A 24,219-nucleotide genomic window follows, 5' to 3' on the forward strand; every position below is an offset into this window, starting at 1 on the left:
GGGTAGTGTTTGGTTGAAACGGGAGCAGCTCACCCGATTTCGGGTTTAGTTCAAACCGCAACCCACCATCGATAGCGGATTTCACGCGCGACAACAGAGGCTGAGCGCAACGAGAGTGAGTCTTTTATGTCTCGCAGCGCGAGGAGTGGAGTGTCGGCCCGAAATGTGCCATCGGCTTGGCCCATCATTTGCATGCTGCAAAATGGGCGCGGAAAAGCCACAACCAATTCGGCTACGATGGACATAAAAGGAAGCTTAAGAAAATGGGCGCGATTGTTGCGCTGTGGCACATCGAAGCATTAGCATCGACTTGGTGGCCGCGTGTGGTACAACCTCTGCGTGCCGATGGAGGAATGAGCCAAAGGACGGATGCAGAACAACCCAAACCATATTGACCAACTGCTGCCGCGCTATTATCACTAAATTGTGGCTTTTCCCTGCATCCCGGCAACAAAAGGCGAACGGAAGGAAATGGGACCAGGGAAGGAAAGGGAGCAAAGAAAAGATGGGAACAATTCTTAAGATCCACCCATCCATCCTTCGAGGAGAATCCGAACCAACACGAGAGAACCCACGAGATTTCGTTTCCGTTTTACGAGCCAATTTGGACCATTTCGGTCGGAAAAAGCTCATCCCGGATCACTTGCAGGACAGTCCAATGAAACGTCGAAACTCGGAACAATCTCGGCTCGACTGACCACAGTGTGATGGGCGAACACATTTGTTGGGATTTTTACTTTTTCTCGATAACTGGTCGACTTGGTTTTTGAAAGGTTTTCATGTTGGCTTCCCCTTGAAGTTTGTGAGTCATCACTCAGTCGGTCGGGAAATGGAGCCGCCCGGTAGGGCCCGACCTTTGTCGGTGTATGGAGAAACAAAAATACACTCTCCCAAGACGACGACACGCCGTACAACATAGGTATGCATCAACAATAACCCTTTTACGGGTTTTAAACTCTTCCGTCCTTCGGCGGCACTGCTTAATTCGCATCCAATTTGCTCACGCAAATGAAACCACACAGACACACGGACTCCGAAAAAGGAACATAACAGAAGCATAAAGGATCGTTTGTTGGGTCGTCGTTGCAAATCGTCAAGGGATTTCAAAAGGGGGGGGGAACGATTACGGAACACACATTCCATAAATATACTCCTGCGAGCATCTGCGGCGAGCGGCAAAAATTCGACACAAATGTGAGTGTTTCTTTGACGGTTCTTTGTTCCCGCCTCGGTTAACCGCCCACCGTGAAAACATCAAACCACATTGAAAGTAACTTCATCTTCGTTTCATTTCTCCAACAAAGCATCGCCACATGTGCCGCACCGCACGCAAAAGCAAGCACTTTGATCGACTGCGAAGTGCAAGATTCTTTACTGCCAAACGTATGTACATTCGTGGCATTTTTGGAAGAGAAGCCGACGATCACGACTGGCTACCGACAGCTGGCGGCCAGCGTGCAAAGTTTAATTTGGTTTCATTCAGTGGCGAAAAAATGCAACGGGATAAATGATTCACGGGAAATATTCGTCCAGCATGTGGCGCTCGAACCGTACCTCGGGATATCAACAACGTTATTAGAATGCAATAATAGGATGCAACAACCAACAGCTTCACAATGCGTAAGGTTAGGGATCTTATAATTTGTCAGTACATCCGCAGCATTACTTCGAACAAAGCATTTGAGCGGCGAGAGTTTTTCAAAGTGTATCCCGTGTCGTTAATTTCCTTATTATTTGATAAAATATCTTAGACGACACACATTGATTTTATGCACTTAGAAACAAAACTACAATCACATATTTGTACCTATGGGAAATTAGTTCGCCTTGCAGGTGATATCGATCACGATATATAAAGATCTACAATATTATTGTGGTTTCAAACAGAGACTATGATCTATTGCAGAGTGTCAATACCAACCATTTTTACCCAAGGGTTTTTTATTGTTTTTTCAGGTCATGTTTCAGTAAATTTTATTATTTTCAAATCTGCCAAAATTTTGTGCTGAGGGTCTATGTACTGCCTTAACCTGGTTTTTGAAATCATCCAAAACTTACTTTTATTTCTTTCAGCATTGTACAAAATTCTTTGCGACTATTTTTAAATCTAATCTAAAGTATTAATAATTGTTTTTCTTTGCTTATCAAGCATTGCTCACAATTTGAAATCGTTTTTTGTTAAGAAAACCATCATACGAAATGAAGTATTTTATCAAAAAGGCTTAGTTAGTGAACTCTATAGAATTTCATACAACAAAGAAGATTTGAAATTATTTTAGCAAAGGAGAAATAAGCAAACTCGCAACAAATCAAAGCAAAATAAGTTGTAACGTTTGAAAGTGTAGTTGTGTATGAAAAAAATAGCAAATAATATAATAAAACTGCTCACGTTAACGTTTGGACAGATTTAAATAAAAGTAACAATCGATAAACACTAGAAAAATTAGAAATATGAAAATATAAACACATCGATCAATCATAGAAAACGAGAATATACAAGAGAAGAATAAAATTCCGTGTGCCTAGATAATTTGGCATCCATAACAAATGTGATTCTCCCGGAAAGATTTTTCGTCTCGTTATTCCTATTACGAATGGCAACTTCTTCCATTGGCAAATAATTGATTCCCTAAACAAAAAACAAACTTGATCAATATAACTCTCCAGTGAATAACCATGGCAAATGGATGCACACATGCGAATGGTAGCAATTAGTTTGCCTGCATTATCATCTGGCCAACTCCCGAAAATATGTACGGTTCCGTAATGAGACAGTTCGTCTAGATGTCTCTGTGGTCCTATTTCGAGGAAATTAAACGACGAAAAAGACCGCACAGGAAAGCACGGAAAGCAACGACCGAACCGGCAAGTTGGCCAGCGAGCAGACGAGCAAATTGGCAAAAAGGTGAGGTGAGCCAATTTTTCGACCAGCGAACCATTAGTGCCACCTTCACCCTCCCCCGCGGCGTTCCTGCGCGGAGGAAGGTGCCCGGAGGTGACAGGATCAACAACTTAGCTAATTAAACTTTGACCGATCCAGACACCATTTTCCAGCGGACCAACGGTGGTTGACGTATTCGGGGACGAGAGTGATGGGGAAGGAGGGGGGGGGGGGGGGGGGGGAATCTTTGCCACGGGTTCATTACGCCACGGTCGGTGCGCGGGAAATCAATAATTGACGGTAAATTTTCCAATAATCCTTATCCAATTTCGTATTCAATTCGGACGGATTCTTTTATTTTGCGTTGCTTTTTTTGCCGTCGGATCTTTTGTGACCGCAAAGAAGCGGGTCGGGCGGAAGTCCTGACCCCAGCGAGCGGTGAAACCCGATGACATGGAAAGGTGTTTGGTGCAGAGTAAATTGAGCCCGACTGTCCGCTAATCTCGGGTGGGGGGGAAAACTCTTGTGAAATTACTGGCAGAAAACGAAGCAAGTCCCTTTTTCTTGGTAGGCCTCTGAAAACTTACTTCCATCCGGAGGGGGGGAAAAGGGAATGTAGCGTAAACAGAAAGCGCCAACCATCGGACGGATACAGGAATAAATCGCAACCGATAATGGGAGAAAAAACCAGCCCTCGGGAGTGAAGGAAAACCGAAAGAAAAAAAAGGCAATCTTCGATCGAAGCGCGGGCCACAACTTTTTCCATAAATTCCAGCCGTCCACCGTGAATCGCAGTAGGCCGCTGGACCCGGGGCCGGAATCGATTTCCCGGCCCCATAAAGTTATTATCGGGAGTAATTTACTTCGATAATGCGAAAGCAAGAAACCGAAGCCCAAAACTTCCGTCCACTTCCGGCGGCAGGACGAACATGTAAGTGTGTGGTGCTGCCCGATGGGGGCGGGAAAATTGGTGGAAAACATTTTGGAGATGCATTCCCCCGATCGACCGTACTTTGAAGAGCGGGGAGCAGGAGTGGAGCGGGTCTGATGAAAAGAAAAATTGTCCCACTTTCAGCCCGAAGCTACTTCCGTCCCTCATTTATCAGCCAAAGGCACGCAGCGCAACAACGAAGTGACGAAATTTGAACAGTTTCAGCAAGGGCGGAAAAAAACCCAAAACCTTGCCTTATTGGTCGCCATAGCTCCTAGCTACATATTTGTGTGCTCCGCGTTCCACCCCGAGGTGGACGGAAAAACGGCCCGGAAAATGCCCTATTAATGGGAACCGATTAGTTGGTGCGAAGGAAACATTTTATTCCTACGCGTTCGAGTGGCGGGAAAATTATTACGAAACCATAGACCGAGCCCCGTGTAGCCCCAACAACTGGAAGCAGGGCGAGTTGACGGGTGGAGACCGGAGGGGGATCCAGATGAACATTATAAATCATTTAGGCCACCGTAACAACACACGGGACGCGCGGCATTTATGATGGATTTCCAAACATTTGTTGGTACGCGTACGCAATAAATCTTGGATAAAATTGTGTGTTTCGATATTAATTGAAATGATTGAACAACAGATTGCCGAGGAAGATTTTAGGAAAAATATTGTAAAAGTTGTGTTCTCGCAGTGTACTGGAACAACAGTAATTTGAACATAAACTTGAGGTATTTAACCAAGATTTAGCTAATTTGAATAAGCGTATTTATGCATGTATAACATCAGCCTTGTAAAACGGCATCACAGAGTGTTTGACTAGTTAAAACAAATGTTACGTAATAATTCTGCTGGTAAAAAAGATTTTCGAAACGTTGTACGTAGATTAATTTGCCAAATTTCTTGGATTTCAAAATAGATGTTTATCATCCTTTCCCTTAGATGTTTCCCAATCAATTCAGTCATTTTCGGATGAAATAGATTAAACAAAATCAGTTTCGGTGAAAATGGATGAATTGAAATAGGAAATCTTCCTTTCTCCCTAGTGCCTATAAAAAAAAAGTGCTTTGTACTTCTACTTATTAAATGATGCGATGTTAAATAGTATTAAATAGTAGTATTAGTACCAATATTTGGAGAAAACTATTGTATACCACACTGCAATGTAGGACATCCATCTTTTCTAGTAAAAAATATTGCGCCTAGCATAAAAATCACTAGTTTCGCAAGCGATCGTTCTAACTGGTTAGGGATGGAAGATGGTTAGGCTATGAACGTAATTATTTACTTACTATTTACATCCAAACACAATTAACACAACTCGGTACATCATTTGTGACAAATTTATAGCAGCATCTAGTACAAAATTAGCTAACTTAGACAGATAACTATTCGGTCTGGTATTGCTTATGCATGGAATCATGGAAAATAGTAAAGAACAGCAATAAAGAACAGCTTTTCCAAATGTTCGTCACGCACAAAGTAAGCTGGTTAAAATTTCCGCATTCTGCAGACCAGAATCTTAACAAACTACACTTAAAAAACATAACGCGAGGGAATTAAGCTGTCAAACCTTATAGCCTCTAATCACCTCAAAGCAATCGTTATACGAAATTATCTGTCCTTATTGCAGCTGATCTCCCGTAAAAACAAAACCCTGCCAAACCACCTTGCGACACATAGCCTGCGCACTGAAATTCGATACACCAAAACAAGTGGATCAAATAGCTGCGCCAAAGCGAATGAATATGTTGACACGCCGACTGTTAAAACCGTTCGCGGACGCTGTCACATTCGGTTAAAGTGATCGGTTTCACTAACGCAAGGTTAGGTCAACATTTGTCACCTTCAGCAATTCCATTGCTCCTTTTCTGTCTCGTCTGGTCTCACGTGATGTTCCGATGAAGTGATGATGCTTGAGTTATGTTGACTTTTTGAAGGGACAAATTTGCTTTCGTATGTTTGTTTGTAGCAACATTTTCTGGGCAATCAGGTTCATAGAATTGTCTATTTTGAACAACTTTTAAGAGCAAAATTAACGCCCGAAAAGTCTTAAACTGTTTAAGCATTATGTTTTGGAAACAGGTGGCGGTGTTGTTCTTGACGCGGATTTCCCAACCAAATTTTTATCCCTATGATGATTCCTAAAAAAGAATAATCCATTATCAGTTCAGTAGTAAACGTGCAGAACCCGCCCATGGAGTGTTGGTAGGTCATTGGAATCGTCACCGCCAATGGTTCTACCAGAACTCCAACCAATTATTCTATCATCTCTCCAGCAGCCTTTCAAATGTTCATTACTCATCCACTGACAGCCTCGTCTATTTGCAGTCAATCTCAGAGTTGATTAGCTTCCCGGTGTGATGCACTTCCAATAACAGACAAATTATTTTAAATCAACTCTAAACGAATCACCCATCTTGGCTCGTAAAATTCCTCCAACATTCCCATAATTCCCCCCTGTTCCTTCCAGTCGATTCTGTCCGTCCGTGAAGCGGGACACCTGAAGCTACACCGTCCTCCATCGCCGCTCACTTTCAGGAATGATCGGCATGCTCGGTTGGCCGGTAACATCGTGGAAGGAAAAATCCCGAACAGTGCCGTCCGGGAAAATCGTCCACAGTAAAACGATCCGCCACGCAAACCGTCGATAACTTCTCGAACACGTCGATGGTGGTGGTTTTTTATTTTCATTTCATTTTTTTATTACCCTGTGTAAATGCTCATTCCGCGACGACTTTCGCATTATTCGCACAGCTTCCAGACTCAGCCAAACCGGGGAGCAAGAAACGACGAACTATGTTTAGTCTCAGCTTTGGCGCAGCATCTTCGCCACCAGGTATTGGTCCATGGTAAGTAGAAGGCGGTGTGAACGGAAAAGAAATGAGACAACCTTTTGAAAAGAAGACACAAAATGAGGCGTCCGAAAGCATTGGCTAAAAAACAACAAATCGATGAACCGAGCGCAAAGACTATCAACTTTATCAGTAGCGACCATCGGTCGTAAATGGAGAAAATTATCCGTTACGTGAAGCGGTGAAACTTTTCGCAAGGTGCCAGCAGGACATTAAGTTCGTTTGATTTCGTTTCGAAGAGAATTTAGAGACCGATTTAATTTCGTTAATTGCGTTCTGCTGCAATTCTGCATGAGTTTGGAGTTGAACGTAAACAAAGTAGTAAAATAAAGAAAATTTATCTTACGGAGGAAATTATCCTAATAAAATTTTCTGTTCCATATAAATCATAAGAGATATCGTTAAATTAATTTAATGAAGACGGAAAACTAAGCTTTGTAAGTTTAATCAACTCATTACACGTTATTTAAAATTCTCCTATATGAACAAGCCAACAAATGTTGGAAGATATCAATGAAACGTAACAATGTATGTAATGCATCAACCTGTACCATTTGGCAGCGGTTGGTGGTTTGAAATAGTATGCTCCAATTATAAATTATAGAAATTTCATCCTTTCCCATCCTATAAAATAACATTTACTGTTTCCTACAGGATTATTCATTTCACCTTTGTAAGAATGAACCCATATTAATATCATAAGCTTTTAATTCGTTAACCTAATGTTAAATCGATCAGGGATCAGTTCTAGACACAATTTTAACAATCTCCCACATCAACCTGTACAACTGTGTGAAAAGGTGGTTAGATACGATAAGCGTAAATTATATCACGGCCGGAAGACACATAAAAGTGGTCCAACAATATGCTAATGACTGAAATTTGCTACAAGCATTCCTCATATATGTTTCGGTCTGAATCATTTCAATCAATATAATCGACTCCGCATAGTGTTTAGATCAACTTCCCACGAAACGGCTAAACGCTTCCCGACGAAATGCATCTGCGTCTCCCATCCGACCGGATGCAGTATGCAACAGGAGTAGCCACTAGCCCTGCAGCTGCACAACGGTCGCCGTCGGCAGCATTATTATCATCATCGACATCAGCATCATCATCGTCTACGTACGGAGCGCAGTAGCGGTAGCGAAGAACCGAAAGAACTCCCGCAAAGTTATAGTGCTGCCGGCCGAGCGTATTGCATTTTAGTTTTCGTTTTTTTTTTTTGCACCACCGAAGAAACGCAAGCAAAGACACACACACTCACTAAACCACACAGCAAGTGAGTGAGATAAAAAAGACAGATAAATGAACCGATGGCAGTTAGTTTAAGGCTAGTATTCGCGATGCGGCACCATTTCAACACCTGTATGTGACCTGTCATAAAGGCAGGGAGGAAGAGAGATTGCGCGAAAAAAGGGATCGTCCGCAGGTGGGGTGCCATCTAGGAGAGGGGTGTGGAGGAAAGTGGGGTGATGGTGTGAATGAATTCTCGGCACATATCAAGGTAATGGAGCCGCGCGGCTGGCAGTCATCATCGATGGGGACGTTGGGAGGGAAAACTTAGGGGGCGGGGGGCGGAGGGAAGAACCAGTAACAACAGGAAAACCTTCTCCGACGCGAACCAAGTGCCCCCGGGAGTGGATGCAGTTGGAGATGCATGTGCATCGAGTGTGCATGCAGAGGAACAGAGTGGTGGAAATGGAAGGAAAAACATGAATACGCGAGACGCTCGCAAAAAGTAGATAGGATGAAAAACGAATGAAATAAATATCCCACTGCTCGGTTGCAACATAAATGCATTGCTTCCAGCCCAGCCAGCACCACCCCCTCACCCACCCACCCCCGGCCCCTTTGTCTCGCGCTAGTTTCACACTCCACACCACAGTAGCACCCTTTACTTCTCTAGGAGTTCTATTCAATTTTAAACGTTGCCTCCTCGGGGGAGGCGGCGTCCCTTTTTTGTTACCAACCCACTCCCGGGGACTGGAGGGAGCATACTCCACACGCCACTCGGAAGGATGCATGCATGTTGGGAGATGATTTTTTGTTTGCCAGCCCCCCCATCGTACAGGTCATTCAATTCGTCCTTCGATTCCTCGAGCGGGTTTCGATCGAGCAAGTGAAACCCCCGTTCGGTCGAAGCTGCTCGCTACAAAGCGATGGCTTACCCTGTTGTTCCGATGCCGCTGCCCGTTGTTGTTTGGTCAAATGTGGGACAAAACGGAGGGGCACGGTTCGGTACGAAGGATTGCGGCAAGACGAACGCCAACGAAACGATATTAATCCACCTTTTGCGAGCATAAAATGTCCGTTCGCAGTGAAGTATTTCAGTTTCAAAAACCGATTCACTTTTATGCGCACACAAATAGAATATTTATTGTATTGTTTTGCACCGCCAGCATTTGCAGATGCGAAGGGGAAACAACATGCTCTCTCGACGGAGATCATAAACAGGGCTATCAAAGCTCTATTTCCTCCGGTGCGGCTATGTGTTGCCTCGATTGAAACATTTTAAAATGCAAAATGGAATAAAATTCAATACCATGTCGGCGTAAGCACTATACATTAAAATAAAATGACATTTTGAATAAGGTGGATTAATATCATTAAATTTTAAAATTATGTCTGGTTTTTTTTTAAATATTAGTTTAAAGAGTTAAAGTGATACGATTGATATTGTAACATCAAAGGAATTCCTATTGCTTAATACACTGCGGCTAGTTGCTATAGCCGCAGACCTAATTTGACACACCTAGCACACGATCCAATCAATGGATGTAACATTATTTGTCTATATATGTTTTGCATACTGTACTTTTATTGTGGCTTTGTAACATTTGCACGAATGAACGTGTTTTCAATATTTGGTTTAATTTTATAAATTAAATCCCACCGAGCTGTCACCGGGGGATAAGCAAGGAATTGTGAAATTGACTTCTAATTATACCATATCGTATTCCAAATACCAAAAGATTTTGTCAACTAGGTTTTGTATTTTATTTTTAAATATACATATTTGAAACGTTTTACCAAGAGAAATGAAGTTTTATTTCGCAGTTTACAAGTTGCACCATAAACATGTGAGCGGCTTTAGAAACTAATCGCAGCGTATGTGTTTGTAAGCGACGGTACTCTTTGAGGCAACATTTGTGTAACATAAATCTAAGACAAACAATAATTTAGAAGAATAATGAACGTAGTGTCGTAGAATAATGTACGTAGTATGTACGTAGTGTTCAATATGAACAGGCTAACCATTTACCATAGTATTTTGAAACCCGAATAATGTTGTTGTACAATATTTGAACACTAATGGTCCCCCTACATTTCCCTAGGGCCTACTGCCTTCTGAATCTCTGCTAAAAAAAGTTGGCATTGCATGTGGTTTTTGATTCTGGAACTATAAAATCATTGAACAATCAAGGCTAGACATTTACTACCTGTTACATGTGAGCCATTCAGAATCTGTGATGAAAATTAGATCAAATCAGAAGATCATTCCTATTTACTTTTAGATTTTTTGACAACTCAATGATTTGGTATAATTTTCTTCTTGTTGCCTTGAATCGCTTTGACGCTTTTTGTGTGTATGTTTTTTATGACAAAATAAAACCTACGGTATGCCCTACGTTTAATATTGAATTTTAACCCACAGTGTTTGACATTCAAGTCGTTGTGTGTTGCAAATTTTTTCGAATGGTAATAAATTATAAATAAGCATGCATAATAATGGTTATAGTTCGGTTAGAGTCAGAACATGTGGTATCATTGTTTTTGCCGTTTGATCAATTAAAAACGAGTTTCTATTTAGAAAAATTGTATAAATACTTGTGATTCCTTGTTGTATCAATACATGGCACAAGTATGGTACCAAGAAACATCTGCAGTTTCATGTTTATAATAGTTTTTAAAAAAAAAGTACATTTGGAATTTTACTTCGAGTTTGGAAATGAAAGATATGTTTATACACAATTTAGGTGCTCACCACCACGACGGCGTGGGTTCGAATCCCAACCGAGACCAGACCCTCCCCTGTACGAGAGGACTGACTATCCACGTACAACAGGGAAACAAGTCTCGTAAGCCCTTAATGGGCAGGCAAGACCAAGAGGTCGTTACGCCAAAAAGAAGAAGAAGTTGTTCTATTGTGCATTTGTGTAACATTTCCTCCAAATTGTTAGCTATTTACCACGATTATATTTGTTCTCGAGAGCTTCGATTGGTTTCAAACAGATTCTCACAGCAATTTGTACGATTTTTCGAGCTGAGTGGAAATTCTGAATATGGTCAATAAGTTTATAATCTCATCTGCCCGCTGATCGTGGTGCCTTATGAAAAGAATTCAATCCAAACTAATCACTTAAACGTTTATACTTTCTAGCACTTCGAAAGGAAGTGGCACAACGATTGCTATTTTCGTTTCTATAGTTTCCCATTGCTCCCCATCATGCCTCACTACCGATTGCGGAAAAGGACAGCGTCCGCAACAGCGGCAACGACAACTAAATCTTTTCAGAACAACGCTTTTTTCTTCTATTTTAGCTTACCTCCTGTGAGTCTTGCCGACACTGGCCAGCAATTTGCTGGTGGCTAAGTAAATTTAATCCGTTTTCAACGCGTTCGGCGCTAAGCGTGTGATTCGTTTAAGCCGCGGGACCAACAGATTACATTCCATGATACGGCGCCATGGCCCCGTTGGCCGTCGCGGCCGTCCCCCACGTGCGCCGCGGGGGAGACGTTGGGCTCGGGACGCAAGACCACGGAAGACCACACGCGGGAAGCGCGCAAACTAGAACCACTCGAGAAAACCAAACACAAAAACCGACACCGAAAAACCGTCCACCAAACTTTCACGTCGCACCCCGCACACCCTCTGCGGATCAGAGATTTGAGTGTTATTATCGCCTCGCGTTCACTTCTTTTTGGTTTCGCTGCCGAGTGGATGGGTGGGATTTTTTTTTTGTTTTACAGAATTTTCTTCTATTCTTTCCGTTGGACAACACTACACTACACTGACACTGATACACACACGCACAATCGGTTGGAATGACACTTTTTCCCGTTTGCTTTTCCACACACTCGCGGCGCACCAGGGTGCAAGGGAAGCAAGCTCCAACGCGGATGGCCCCACCAGCGAGGGGTTAAGCCCTTCCTAAGGGAACATTTTCTTTCTTTCCTTGCAGCTTCCACCGTACACACCGACGAACGGCACATGAACCGTTTTCGTTACCTTTTCGTCACTCGACCCCGTGTTGATAGATGCACCGGTTTGAAGGGAGTTACCTTTCGTCTGCGACAGTCGGCGGTTGCGGGCACTTTTTTGCCGTTAATCGGGACATTTTGATGCGTTCCTCTTCCTCGCCGTTCGACGTCGGTGTCGCCAGCAAGCAGTCGGTCGAAATCTTTTCGCGACCACCACCGTTACCGCGACCGCACGTCACTTCGCGTCAGTGCGAGATGTTTATTTCATTCCTCGGTTCTACTGCGTGCGCTCGCATCGGCCGTCGAGATGCTCGGCACGTTTGCGCTTCCCCGTGCATGGGGTTGGAACACACGGCGGAGGAAGCCTACGTGACGTAGGGAACGCGGATTTGATTTTGCAGGAGAAAACAACGACGGAACCACAGAATATCTCCCCCGAAACCGAAAAAACGGGAGCGTACACACCGCGAGCAGCGCCGAGAGACGAGAGAACTGAACACAATTGACACACACGCCCGACACGGTGCGCTGAGAGAAAAGATTTTCCACGAACAAAGTGGATGATGGATGCGGTCGTCAGGAGCACAGGAAAAATTTGTTTTTCACTTAAATTGCACCTCCGGGCGCACGAAACCGATGCACTTCAGCACCGTACGATCGCCGGACACTTCCGGGGCCGTTTCCGACCGGCCGAATTCACCGTGCGGTCCACTAACGTTGCACAATTTCGGAAAAAACGGACGCAAAAATTGTGTGCTTCGTCCTTCACGACGCAGGTTTCTTCACATCTGAGTTGTTTACAGCCAAGTTAACTAGTGTTGGCAGAATCGGGATTCGGAGAAGTTGTAGATCCGATCCCCTGACGGATTCTAAACAATTGGATCTCGTATGACGGATTCGAGTCAGATTTGATTCGTTTTGGCATAGATTGAATTTAAATGGTAAAGGATCATGCAATGAATTAAACAAATTATACAAATGATCGACAAACTGGGAGTGTACGCATAATACGACGGGTTGGGACTCGGAATCGTAAATCCACATCTTAATCTGGATTTGAATCGAAAATTACCACCACTACTGTCGACGTTCGGTGTTTGGTGGATCAAGGAGGTACAAGGAGCAGGTAAACTAGCCGCAATTTTGACAGTCCACCATTTTGGATTCGTTAAATTGAGGGTAAATTTGATTACCAACGGTAAATTTAGGTCGTTTATATCGTGAAACAGTTTAAGTCAATGTAGACTTATATTCATAAGATAAACTCTCGAAGAAAAGTTCTAAATATTGCTACCAATATGAAAAACTATCATTCACCTTGTAAATGTGCAACTTTGGATTTAAAAAGTTGTAGCGTTGGAGAAGGTGTGCCGTCAACAGTCAAGAGGAAAGTTTCGTTAGCTTTTTGAATCGGCGGATTATCTTCGTTGAGTTTATTTATTTGTTTCCATCTAGCACAACTCTTTTTTCTGTTTATATTTAAAATATCATGTGATATTTTTGCGTATAAAAACGTAAAATTCAATCATTCTCAAATACAATGTTTTGTTTTACAAGTTCAATTACTTCATTTGTTTTATTATTTTATATTATTCTTCCTGCATCTTCCGGCATACCTAGTTCGTTCCCATTGAATTAGGACCTCCTCCGCGAGAACGGGCTCGCTCAACCGTGTCCACACATCTAATATTCCACACACAATGTACGTTCGGCGTGCTGCTGCCTATGGTCACTTTTATCAATTTCTTTAAATCCCTTACTTGCCTTTCCTTTATATAAATTCGTATTTGATCGGTTCCTAGTGATTTGCCTGCCGGTTTGATTCACACGATTGGAAGCGGATTTCAATTGGCCGAATCTTCCGTAGCCAAAAGTGCTCGAACGCCCCTACACTGTACCCACCCAATGGGGCACACAATGTTTGCGAGGAAATATATGTGTAAACATTTTGGCCACACTGGGTCGAATTTGAACAGAACAATTTCGACTAAAATCAATCCGCCTGACTATTCTTTATATGCACGAAAATGAACGTCGAATGTTTGCAAGTTGATGAAGTACGAAAGATTCAACACGGAACTAACGCAAATTTGTTTCATGGATGAGCCCGGATTACATTTCACAATGCTAAATAACGAACGAAATTCTTGAGGAGTACTACTTTTTGTTTAATTCCCATCTTCTTTTCCCACCGCCCAAACGCCTTCCGATTAGATTGTATATTGTGTTCAATTTAATTTTAAACTGCTTTCAGTTTTAGTTGCTTTAGTTTTTAGTCCAGCTCTGCCCGCTGTTCGTATAATTTGCTTAAACTTATAGTTTGTTTTGTTTCCGCTTCATTGCATTCACGCACTACTTATCTTTCCTTACGTTTTTACGTTTTATGTTTTCCTTTTCGTTTTTGTTCATTTGTTCCGGATCAGCTTCTCATCCATTTTTGTTTTATCGCATAGCTTAGCATCAGTTCCAGTATAAATACTCTAACGTTTTCTTGTTTTGTAAAATATGTATATATATTTTGTTTTCTAAAATAAAAGTTACGCATAGCAATAATAATAATATTAATCGTAATCAATAATAATAATAAACACATTTACAATGGTTTCGGAAGCGAAAGTAATATAGATTGTTGCTATTAAAAAGATGCCGCTCGGTTTTGGCATCGAATATGTATAAGATAAAAAAAAAAATCTCAACCGTTCCTTCCGGACGCCGGAAACAACAAGCGAACGAATATATCGCAGACGGGACACCATTTCTAGCTGCACTGTGACACGCAAATGAGGACAGTTAACATAAAATAAAAACCCTAAAGAAAGCTGCCTAAAATAATAGAGTCGGCACTAGAAGGTTGTGTAGGGAGGTGGATAAAACCGAATGTGTGTCATGAAACACAGGACAAACCAAACGGGTGGTGTCCTTTTTCACCGGTTCCTCTTCTCTACATAAATGCTCTTCCACTGTCGCCAATCCCTGCGTTTCACGAACAATAATACAGTGATGTGTTTGCGCCTCCTCACATTCTCTCCACTCGTAGTAGGAAGGACACCAAAATGTTTGCTACATTTTTCAACATTTCATTTGTTTGCCTTCCTGCCATACACACACACACACGCATTGCCTGGCTTTTTCGCTAACTTATGCCGACATTTCCCTGCTTTTCCAATAGTTTGAATAGTTATGTTACGTCGTGCCGTCCACCTTCATCAGTTTATCATTTTCATGATTTTTTGTTTTCTGTTGTTTTAAATCTACATCATGTCGTCCCCTTCGCCCCCCTCCACTTTGGACGAATGTCGTCTCCCGTTGGAGGGTACTCCCTCTCTCTCTGTCTGCTTTCCTTCCTTCTGCACATTGCCCATTTTTTTACGTTCATCTTTCATTGGAGCTATTTTTTTTCCAAACACAACACACCGCATCCGATTTCCATTTAGCGTTACTCGGTGATTTTGTTTTTCGTTCTCGTTTTTTTTTTTGGCTTTTACTTCACACCCAAAAACAGACAACCCTAGTCCTGGTGGGCCTCCCCCGCCATCGGGCGCTTTGGCCCCGGGGACTTTCCTCCCGTTCTTCCTATTCCGCCCGAAGTTCAGCAACACCCTCTCGGACGTGTTTCTCATTGCCTTTGGCTCCCAGCTGCTTACTGATTGTTGTAGATGTGTCCCGGTTCCTTCCGGCCACCACCACCACCAGCGTTGCGTCCAAACGTTTGGTGCTGCTGTTGCTGAAGTTGCTGCTGGTGCGGCAAGGTGGGTTGCATCGGCTGATGCTGGAAGTAGATGCTGTCCTCGTACCCCTCGTCGTCGTTGGTGCTGATCATCTTGGTGCCTCCGACGCCACCACCACCACCACCGCCAACACCACCGCCGATCCTCGTTGTTTTAAAGTCTGGACGGACGGACGCCCAACGGCCGGACAACAATCATCCCCGGTCGCAGGACAGGCGGGCGGGCGGGTCACAGGTGGAAATGGAAAAAAGTACCACCACCACAAACGCGGAACGATATGGATGTGGACGAGAAAACGAGGTTGTTTCAGGTTGGAGTTGTTTTTGAGCATGTTTGATTTGGCTTTTTTTTTTTTTGTCAAAACAGAATGTGTGAGGGGTGGTGATAGCACAGAACCGAAGATTAAACAAGTAAAAATGCACCAGGATGATGCATTTGCGCTTTTGATTTAAATTAAATTTCGAAACATTCGTTCGTTTCCAGAGGTGAGTTTAAGAGGACAAGGACTTGTGGTTGTTGTTGGTTGATGTGTGTTTCGGTGGGAAGGAGTTGGTGGTATCGTTCGTTGTTCGAACGTGTGTGTGGTTCGTGGTGATTGTTGGTTTATATGTGTGTGGGTGGGTGTGTGTTTGGGGGTGTGATGGCGCAAGGATTATTCGCACGTGTTCCGCAAACGGTTGGTGTTGATCCTCCACCCTCCGTGGGTGGAAGAGGTTGTTTGTGTGTTTGTTTTTTGTTTCGTTTCGAAGGTTAAATCATTTGGAAAAGAATCGAAATGAAAGCAAATCATAAATAGCTCAAAACTGAAAGTAAAAAATTAACAAAGAAAATTCGTGTAATGCGGCTGCAATGTTGACTAGTGCGCGATGAAAGAGGTTTGGTGTAAGATATGTATGTGCATTCCTTTTCCCTTCCCGCAGAGGGTGGGCCCATTCGGGGGTGACTATACTGAAACCCTCGGCGGGAGGGATACGGGATGGGGGTTTGATTAGGAGGAATGCAACAACGATGCATGGCAGAAGCAAACAAGTGAAACCGAAAGTGATCTCGCGAATGAATGTTAATGATACCGAACAGGAAGCAAACAATGAATGTTAATGATTAATACCCGAGGGAGGGAAAAGAAACGGGCGAGTAAGGAAGGGCTAGATTATCGAAGACCCGGGGCAGTTGGCAAAAAGAAACCACAAAAAAACTACATGCAATTATTTGGAAAGGGAAGCCAGTTTTTGTATTATCTTTTTTGGAAAAGTAAAACCATGACAAATTAAAGAAATGAAGGGAAAACACTACAGTCTGTTCTGCATGGAGGAAAAGTAGAACAAACTCTCACAAACAACGAAGGAAGCAAAGTTGCTTTGTTTGTTGGAGGCAGATTTTCCGATATTTTCTTTTCCCTTTGAAACAGCCGGTAGTTTTTTACTCATTTCTTTAATGGCCGCATGAGAAGGATACTTTTCCTGACAGCAAAGTAGAACAGCAGAAATATTGAGAACTATCTAATAATTTACTACATAGAGGTATCACACATTCTACAAGGATGAATGTTAATAAAAATGGACTGAAGGGGTGTTTTAATTTTGTATATTGTATTTTGAATAAGTCAAATAACTACGCGTTTGATGACACATATTTTTATGCCCTATTGAAAAAGGTTCAATCATGTGAAACAATTATGAACAATTCTTTCAATTGTACATTCTTTTCGGGTCGAAAAAACTGATCATTGGAAAATCATCTATTTTTCCATGTTGTTCGATCGAGACTTGATTAATTGATATCTGTTCGCGTGAATTGAAGATTTACAAGAATGACATTGTTGCAAAAAATTGTCTGTAAGTTATATTACCAAAGAAAAGAAATATGTCGTCAACATTAGTAATTTAGTTGAATAAAAAAGATATCGTATTTCTGTTTACAAGCAGAGAAGCGCTTCAAAAGCGCCAAAGAAAGGAGATGGGATAAAATTCTGAAAAATTAAAGCCCAGCATAACGTTTGCAGTGAAACACACTCCACAAATATTAGAAGAGCATGAATAGAAAAGTCAGACAGGGAGATGGAACGCAAAATGGCCAGTGAAGTTCACGCGAAATGGCAAAATTGTAGTTCACTAAAATTAAAAGTCCTTAGGTTCTCATGGTCAATTTTACATCAAATACTTTCAACATTATTTTAAATATGATCAAACAAACTTAGTTTAGTAAAACCGGCTTAAATCGCCTTTAGCAGTTGGAAAGTACCAAAGATACCAAACAATCGCAATGCATTAAAATCCGCGGTGTTAGAAAAATGTATAACAAACAGTATTGCTACCTCCAGTGCCGTTTCCTTCTCCAAAACGAAGCGTTGCTGCAGCTGAGTGGCCAACGGATGACGAACCAACCAAAGGAGAGGGGGAAAAATAAAGCGGTTAAAATAAAGGATAAAGAAACATTTGAAAATATAAAAACAGTACACCACTGTCGTCTACATACGAAAAATCGAAAGCTGAAGAGAAAGATGTGCCGGTTGCCAGAAAAAAGAAATAGCTTTCCCGAAAGAACGGAAAGAACGAAAACCTTCTCCAGGAAACAGTGAAAGTGTGTCCCTCCACACGCGATCGACCGATCGATCGATCGAAGGCCTACCGCACCGGAGAGCCAGAAGAAGAGGGACAGGAGGAGCCGTGTGCATTGTGAATGGTGAGCGTGGTGGGAATGGGTGGACGCAAAAATGAAGTACCTGAAATGTCTTGCTCATTACCGCGGTTCGAGGATCCGGACGATTTGTTCGACGCCGCGTTCGCGATCGTCATCTGGTTGGTCTGCTGTATGACGGCCGCGAGGTCACTCTGCGATGCCGACGTGTCCTTGCTGGTGAGAATGTCCGAGCTGCTCGAGCCCGACGACGGATGGCGCTCGCCGCCGGTGCACCCGTACTGGATCGGCTGGTAGCCGTGCGATGGGTTGTAGTTGCCCGAGTACGTCATGTAGATGGGCGGGTTCGGGAGCGGCGCGATGTCGCTCAGCATGCTCTCCGTGTCCTCGAGCGACATGGCCGAGAGGTCCTGCCGTATGATGCCACTGCCGACGACGTAGTAACACTGCTCCGAGAACGTCAGCTTGTTGACCGTGTGCTTGATGTAGCCGCGTCGTAGCATCAGCGAGACGTACTTGCGGGCCTCTCGCCGATCGCCGATGCCGTCCACGTGCTCCAGTATCCAGTTCACCACGTCCGCACCGATGAACGCGTTCGGGATGGTAATCTTCAGCCACATGCGGTCGCGAATCTCGAGCCCACTGTCCGGTTTCGTCATCGCGCGCACAATGTCCTTCATGTCCATGTCGGCGTGCAGCCGCTCCATCACCGACTCCGGCAGCTCGGTGTTGATGGTGTCCTGTGAGCGCAGGGCCGCCGTATGGGCGACCCACGCCCCCGGATCGATCGGCCGGACCGGTTCGGTGCGTGGAATCGTAAAGTATCCCTTCGGGTTCGGATCCCAACACTTGGCCACCACGAGCTTGATCGGGCCCGGCTTCTGTACGACCTCACGCAACACCCGCACCGCCTCATCGTTGGTCATGTTCTCAAAGTTGACATCGTTCACCTGCAGGATCATATCGCCCGGCTCAATGCGCCCATCGAGCGCCACCGCACCGCCCTTCATGATGCTACCGACGTAGATGCCTCCATCGCCGCCCCGATTCGATTGGCCCACGATCGAAATGCCCAGGAAGTTGACCGTGTCCATGTTGATCTGCACCGTGATGATGTTGAGCGACATGGTCGAGTCGGTGATGGAGCTGTAGGAGGAGGTGCGCGACATCGACGGTGCCCGCTTCTTGCGCCGCTGCGGCTTCTTGCGCACCTGCAGCCGCTGCACGCTGCTACACTCGGTCATGTCGCGATCGAGCGTGATCTCACTCTCCGTCTCGAACAGGCTGGTCGAGTCGAGATCGCTCGAGACGACCGAGGCCGACTGGTAGGTGAGCGGGTTCATCGGCAGGTGGTGGTTCATCATGTTGCTCAGTGTGGCCGTCGCCGACGGTTTGTTCATGCTGCGCAGCTGCGCCAACGTGGGCCGCCCATCGATCATCTCCGTCGGTTGCAGCTCGGAGCAATCGGACTGATTGGAACCGTCGGCCGTCACCAGCCAGGAGACGACTTTCCCATTGAAGCAGGGAAGTATCGTCGCATCGTCTGCGATTTCCTCCTTCACCACGCCAAAGTCCGCATCCATCGACTTGAAGAAGTACTTGTAGTTGATGTTTTGCTTGTTCAGCACCAGCTTGAAGTCTTTCAGCGTCACCTGGGGGGCCGGAAGCGGTATCTTCACCAGGTACGGCGTCGTCTCGTCATCGATGTGGTAGATTACCTTCGTCTCGCCACCACCACCACCACCTCCGCCGCTTCCACCTCCGGTACTACTGCCTCCTCCCCCACCACCGCTGCCGGTCGAATTTTTATCATCCATATCCGAAATGTTTCTGAACAAAACGTCTCCCGCTCACTTCTTCACTAGGCCGTCACTGTAAGCTGTCTTTACGGTTTTAATCACTCTCCTCTTGGAGTGCATGCACACAAACACTGATTCACAAGGGGCCGCGCTCCACTCAAAGGAACTTCCGTCTTATTTGGTATGGCCATCGATGTGTTTCACTTGGTTTTAGACCGATATTTTACTTTTTATTTTCCGCACCACACATGCCCACCGCTACTGTTAAGCCTACAATGGGAAAAGATACATAAGATTAGTTTACAGTAATAAAATATCATCCAAAAAGAGGTAAGAGGCCTGGAATGAAAATTCTGAGCACAAAATCGAACATCCCAGCAGGCAGCGAGTGACCGGATCTACCGGTTTGCTACGTTTAACAGCGTTTAGGCAAACAGAAACCTGTACATTAAGGGACGATTAGGCGACACAGATTGTGACCCGGGGGTCCAACAAACCGGTATCGATGCTAATCGTCATGATGGAAGGAAGTGATCCAGTTCCATCGCGGAAGCTAACGGATTGCAAGCAGTGCATTGATGACTGTTGCCTTTTGGGGAAGGGGAAGATGCACCGAATGCGTGTGTGTATGTTTGTGTGTGTTATTGTACACGCACAAGTGCGTTCAACGAAGCGATAACCTTAGGGCACGCGGAGCAAAAGGAAAAACAAGCGGCACTGTGGGGTGCGGAAGGTCGAACGATCCCGTTTCCGATGCATTTTAATGCACATCTGTGCAGTGCAATGATGACGATCCATTTCCCCCACCGCCCCCACCCGCGATTGGGCGTTTACAACGATCGGCCGATGTCACTGACAGGAAGTTGCACTTTTGCAGTATTTCGCAACACACGGGGGCAGGGAGGTATCATTTGGCCACACAGCGAATCTGGTTAACCCTCATCGTGCTCATCGGAGATGGATGATTTCGATCACTTAGTGCCACACAACAGACTGCGCCTTGTTTTTCTGCGTTTTTCTTCCCCCTCGTTTCTCTAACTTTTCCCAGTTTGTCTCACTCACACACGACCCCGGAGGTCAACAACACGAACGACGGCTGGAGGATGTATGCTGTGGCAAAACTAATGCCATCCAGACGCTTTTCCGTTGCCCCGGTCATCACTTTTCTTCACCGTGTCACATACCGTCTCGAAGCAGACAGCCTCTTCCACCGTATTATCGACGACGTCTGTGTTGCCCCCGGCCGTTTCTGGAAACCATCATGGCGTAAGCAAACACGTCGGGCGAGCTGGCTGAGAGGTGGCGGATGAATGGTGCGTGCGTGTAGCGGCTCACTAGAGCTTGGTTTTCTGTTTTCGCGAACGGTAATTTATGCTACACACTAGAAGAACTGTTTGCAAAACACCATCACAGCACGGCACGGTGTGTTTTCCGTGCCTTTTTCGATGTGAAAATATCCGTGCGAACAAAGCTCTTCGTATTTCCAGCGTTTCCAAGGTACTAACCATTCCAGGTAGCGTAATGACGAACGGTTTGACTTTTCACTACTTGACATATCAGTGCCGTCGGTATTTTCTAGAACACCATGGGACTTGCGATGCTGTCGTTACTAGCGTGGCAATATGATTTAACTGAATTGAGCTGTAATTTCTAGGAAAATTTATGTGAAAAACAGTATGCCTAATGAATGTAACAAGATTGAGACAAATTTTACACAAAAATAGTACATACCTGGAAATACATACACTTTGTTCAATGACAGTGGCAAAACGTCATGGTGACATTTGTTTCGAAATTTTTACCAAGATTCCTTAAACGTATAAATGTCTTAAAGGTTGGATCACCATCGCATTTCTTGTGTCTTGATCTTGATTTTGACTGAAACAAAAATGAACTAAAGTTGACCATTTCCGTAGCTTATTCCGTAAAATTGCGAACAAGTAGATTAACCGATAAAGATTTGTTTTTTTTTTTTTATTATAGTCGAATGAATTTGAATGTAATAAATTCCAACATGGCGCTATGATTTTCTGTCAAATCGTTCCACATTATTTAAATGATAGTAAACAACAACTTTGTGTGTTTCTGTTGTGTGCTTAGTGTTTAGTAGTTTACTTTTTCTAAGTAATAAACCTTGCATCGTGTGTTCATGGTAAGTGTATTTTTAATTTAGAAATCGTAAGGATCTCCTAAGCTTATCCCCTCGCATAAGGAAAGCGACTATTGGTCGAAAGCACAAAGATACCAGCTTTAGTTTTATTCGCCGGTTCTCCACCCATTTCTACCGTTGGCAGATCTACGCGGCAAACACTTTCCACGATTTGCTCGATATTATCACATGGCACTGCTTTGAATCCAACCGCCGTGTAGACTGACTCGGCATACAACTCCCAAGCGCGTCCATGCGAGCAGGACACTGAAACGAGTGGATAATAGTATAACTGCTCAGTGCCGAACCGGGTGCAATAATCGTCTTGGTGCACTTACTTCCAAACAACCATGGTAAGCATCCGGGCTGGCTTTTCCCTCCATTGGGATAAAAATCGGCCGTCCCGATGGGATCGTACATACCGAGGGTGCCCCCGTTCGTGTGAATCACCTCAACATACTCCGCATCCGTGTTGGCGAGTCGGGACGATGTGTCCCGGCTGGAAAACAAAGGTCCCGCCGGGTCGAGGCCAAATATAGCTCCTGCCCGACCGGTCGTTAACTTTTTCCCGCTCAGCCCGGCCAAATGTGCCCCCAGGCTGTGCCCGATCAGATACAGCTCACCGAGATCCAGTTCGGTGGTGTTGTGCAAGAAATCGACAAAACCGGCCAACGATACTGCCACCTGATCCAGCCGCCAGCGCAGCAGCACATAATCCAACAGGCCCACGGTGTCACTCCAATCGATGGTGATAATGTTGACATCGTTCGTGTACAGCAGCGCGTCTTTGGCGTTTTTGCAAAAGTCCGAATGCTGGCAGTTGCAAAAACCGTGCACGATCACACGCGTCGGATTGGTGCGATTGAAGAAGCTTCCGTTGACCGATTCCACGGTGGGCAGCAGGGGCTGGCTAACGTTGGGATTTTTCCTCGTGAACAAATGAAACCTTATGTCCGTTGCATGAAGGGAGGAATTCAACGCCATTGGGTTGGAATTGTCGAGGCTACCACTGCCATGGGTGCGAATGTGGCGATTTAGAACACTGAAGTACAGATCATCGCAGTACCAAGCAGAAGTATCTTCTATTTTTTCTGTGTAATTGAACGTAACTTTTGTGTAGAAGATTGGCCTTCGATCGACTTGCCAAAGTCCGGCTGAAAAATACGAGATCATCATGAGATCAACTATCTGGAGGATCAGCATTACGAAATAGTTACCCACGAAGAGCAGAACAACCAGCATACATATCAAAAAGTAACCCGATTTAGGTAACATCTTTAGAACAATCACTTCCCAAAAGGAGATGTTCCCTCGAAAGAAGAGGATTTGAGACTAATGATGATTGGACCTATTTGGTTCTGGAACCCGTTCATCCGCTTAAGCGATAACGGCATAATGTGGTAAAAAATGGACGTTTGACTCATGTTTCCGTGTTATCGCTCAGTCCAGGGGATCGGCGTTCGATTATCAACAATTTCTCGAAAAGAAAAGAAAAAAATTGAAACTATAGAAAAAAACATCCGACTCTACGAAACCCGCGCTTTGAAGAATGGGTCAACGATGTTAGCAGAATGGCTTCCGACCATCCCGGGTTGCAATTATCCCGTCCGCTGGCACAGGGTGTCCAGCGAAACTCATTACAGTCGATTCACCACGGATTTGATTTTTCTTTCAACCTAAATAAACCCTTGCGCGGTTGAAATGGGCCAACGGACAACGCCAGCCAATGTCCCCCGCGGAGAGGGAGAGCGGTTTGAAAGACCCACACGATGGTTTTGCACTTGGAACTGCACATCCCCGTGTTCGGGGGATGGAGTTTTTACTTTTCTTCTTTTGCCCGCTAATGGCCATCGGCGGGAAACCTGTTTCGTTCGATCGCCGTCTTTCACTCGGCCACTCGGTAGTAATGGCGCCGAGGAATTACAAACGCATGATGAGGAGAATGCGACTCACTTTAATTTGAGGTAAAATTGACAACAAACCTACTCCGGGACCAAACAGGAACACGAGATATTGAGTCTAGCCATC

General features: G+C 44.4%; 2 protein-coding genes across 2 annotated transcripts; both read right to left on the bottom strand.

Moving 5' to 3' along the window:
* Positions 1-15,518: 15,518 nt before the first annotated feature.
* Positions 15,519-20,298, bottom strand: LOC131286000 (segment polarity protein dishevelled). The gene is made up of 2 exons (XM_058314857.1): positions 18,329-20,298; positions 15,519-15,766 (listed from the first exon to the last, which is right to left on the bottom strand). Exons 1-2 carry the CDS (start codon positions 20,058-20,060, stop codon positions 15,519-15,521), a joined length of 1,980 nt encoding a protein of 659 aa, XP_058170840.1. The 5' UTR covers positions 20,061-20,298.
* A 1,939-nt stretch (positions 20,299-22,237) lies between these two features.
* On the bottom strand, positions 22,238-23,466 carry LOC131287550 (phospholipase A1-like). Its single transcript, XM_058316607.1, has 3 exons — positions 23,409-23,466; positions 22,530-23,345; positions 22,238-22,458 (listed from the first exon to the last, which is right to left on the bottom strand). Exons 1-3 carry the CDS (start codon positions 23,464-23,466, stop codon positions 22,238-22,240), a joined length of 1,095 nt encoding a protein of 364 aa, XP_058172590.1.
* Positions 23,467-24,219: the final 753 nt, after the last annotated feature.

The sequence above is a fragment of the Anopheles ziemanni genome, chromosome 3, assembly GCF_943734765.1.
Source record: "Anopheles ziemanni chromosome 3, idAnoZiCoDA_A2_x.2, whole genome shotgun sequence".
In the NCBI taxonomy this organism is placed as follows: Eukaryota; Metazoa; Arthropoda; class Insecta; order Diptera; family Culicidae; genus Anopheles; species Anopheles ziemanni.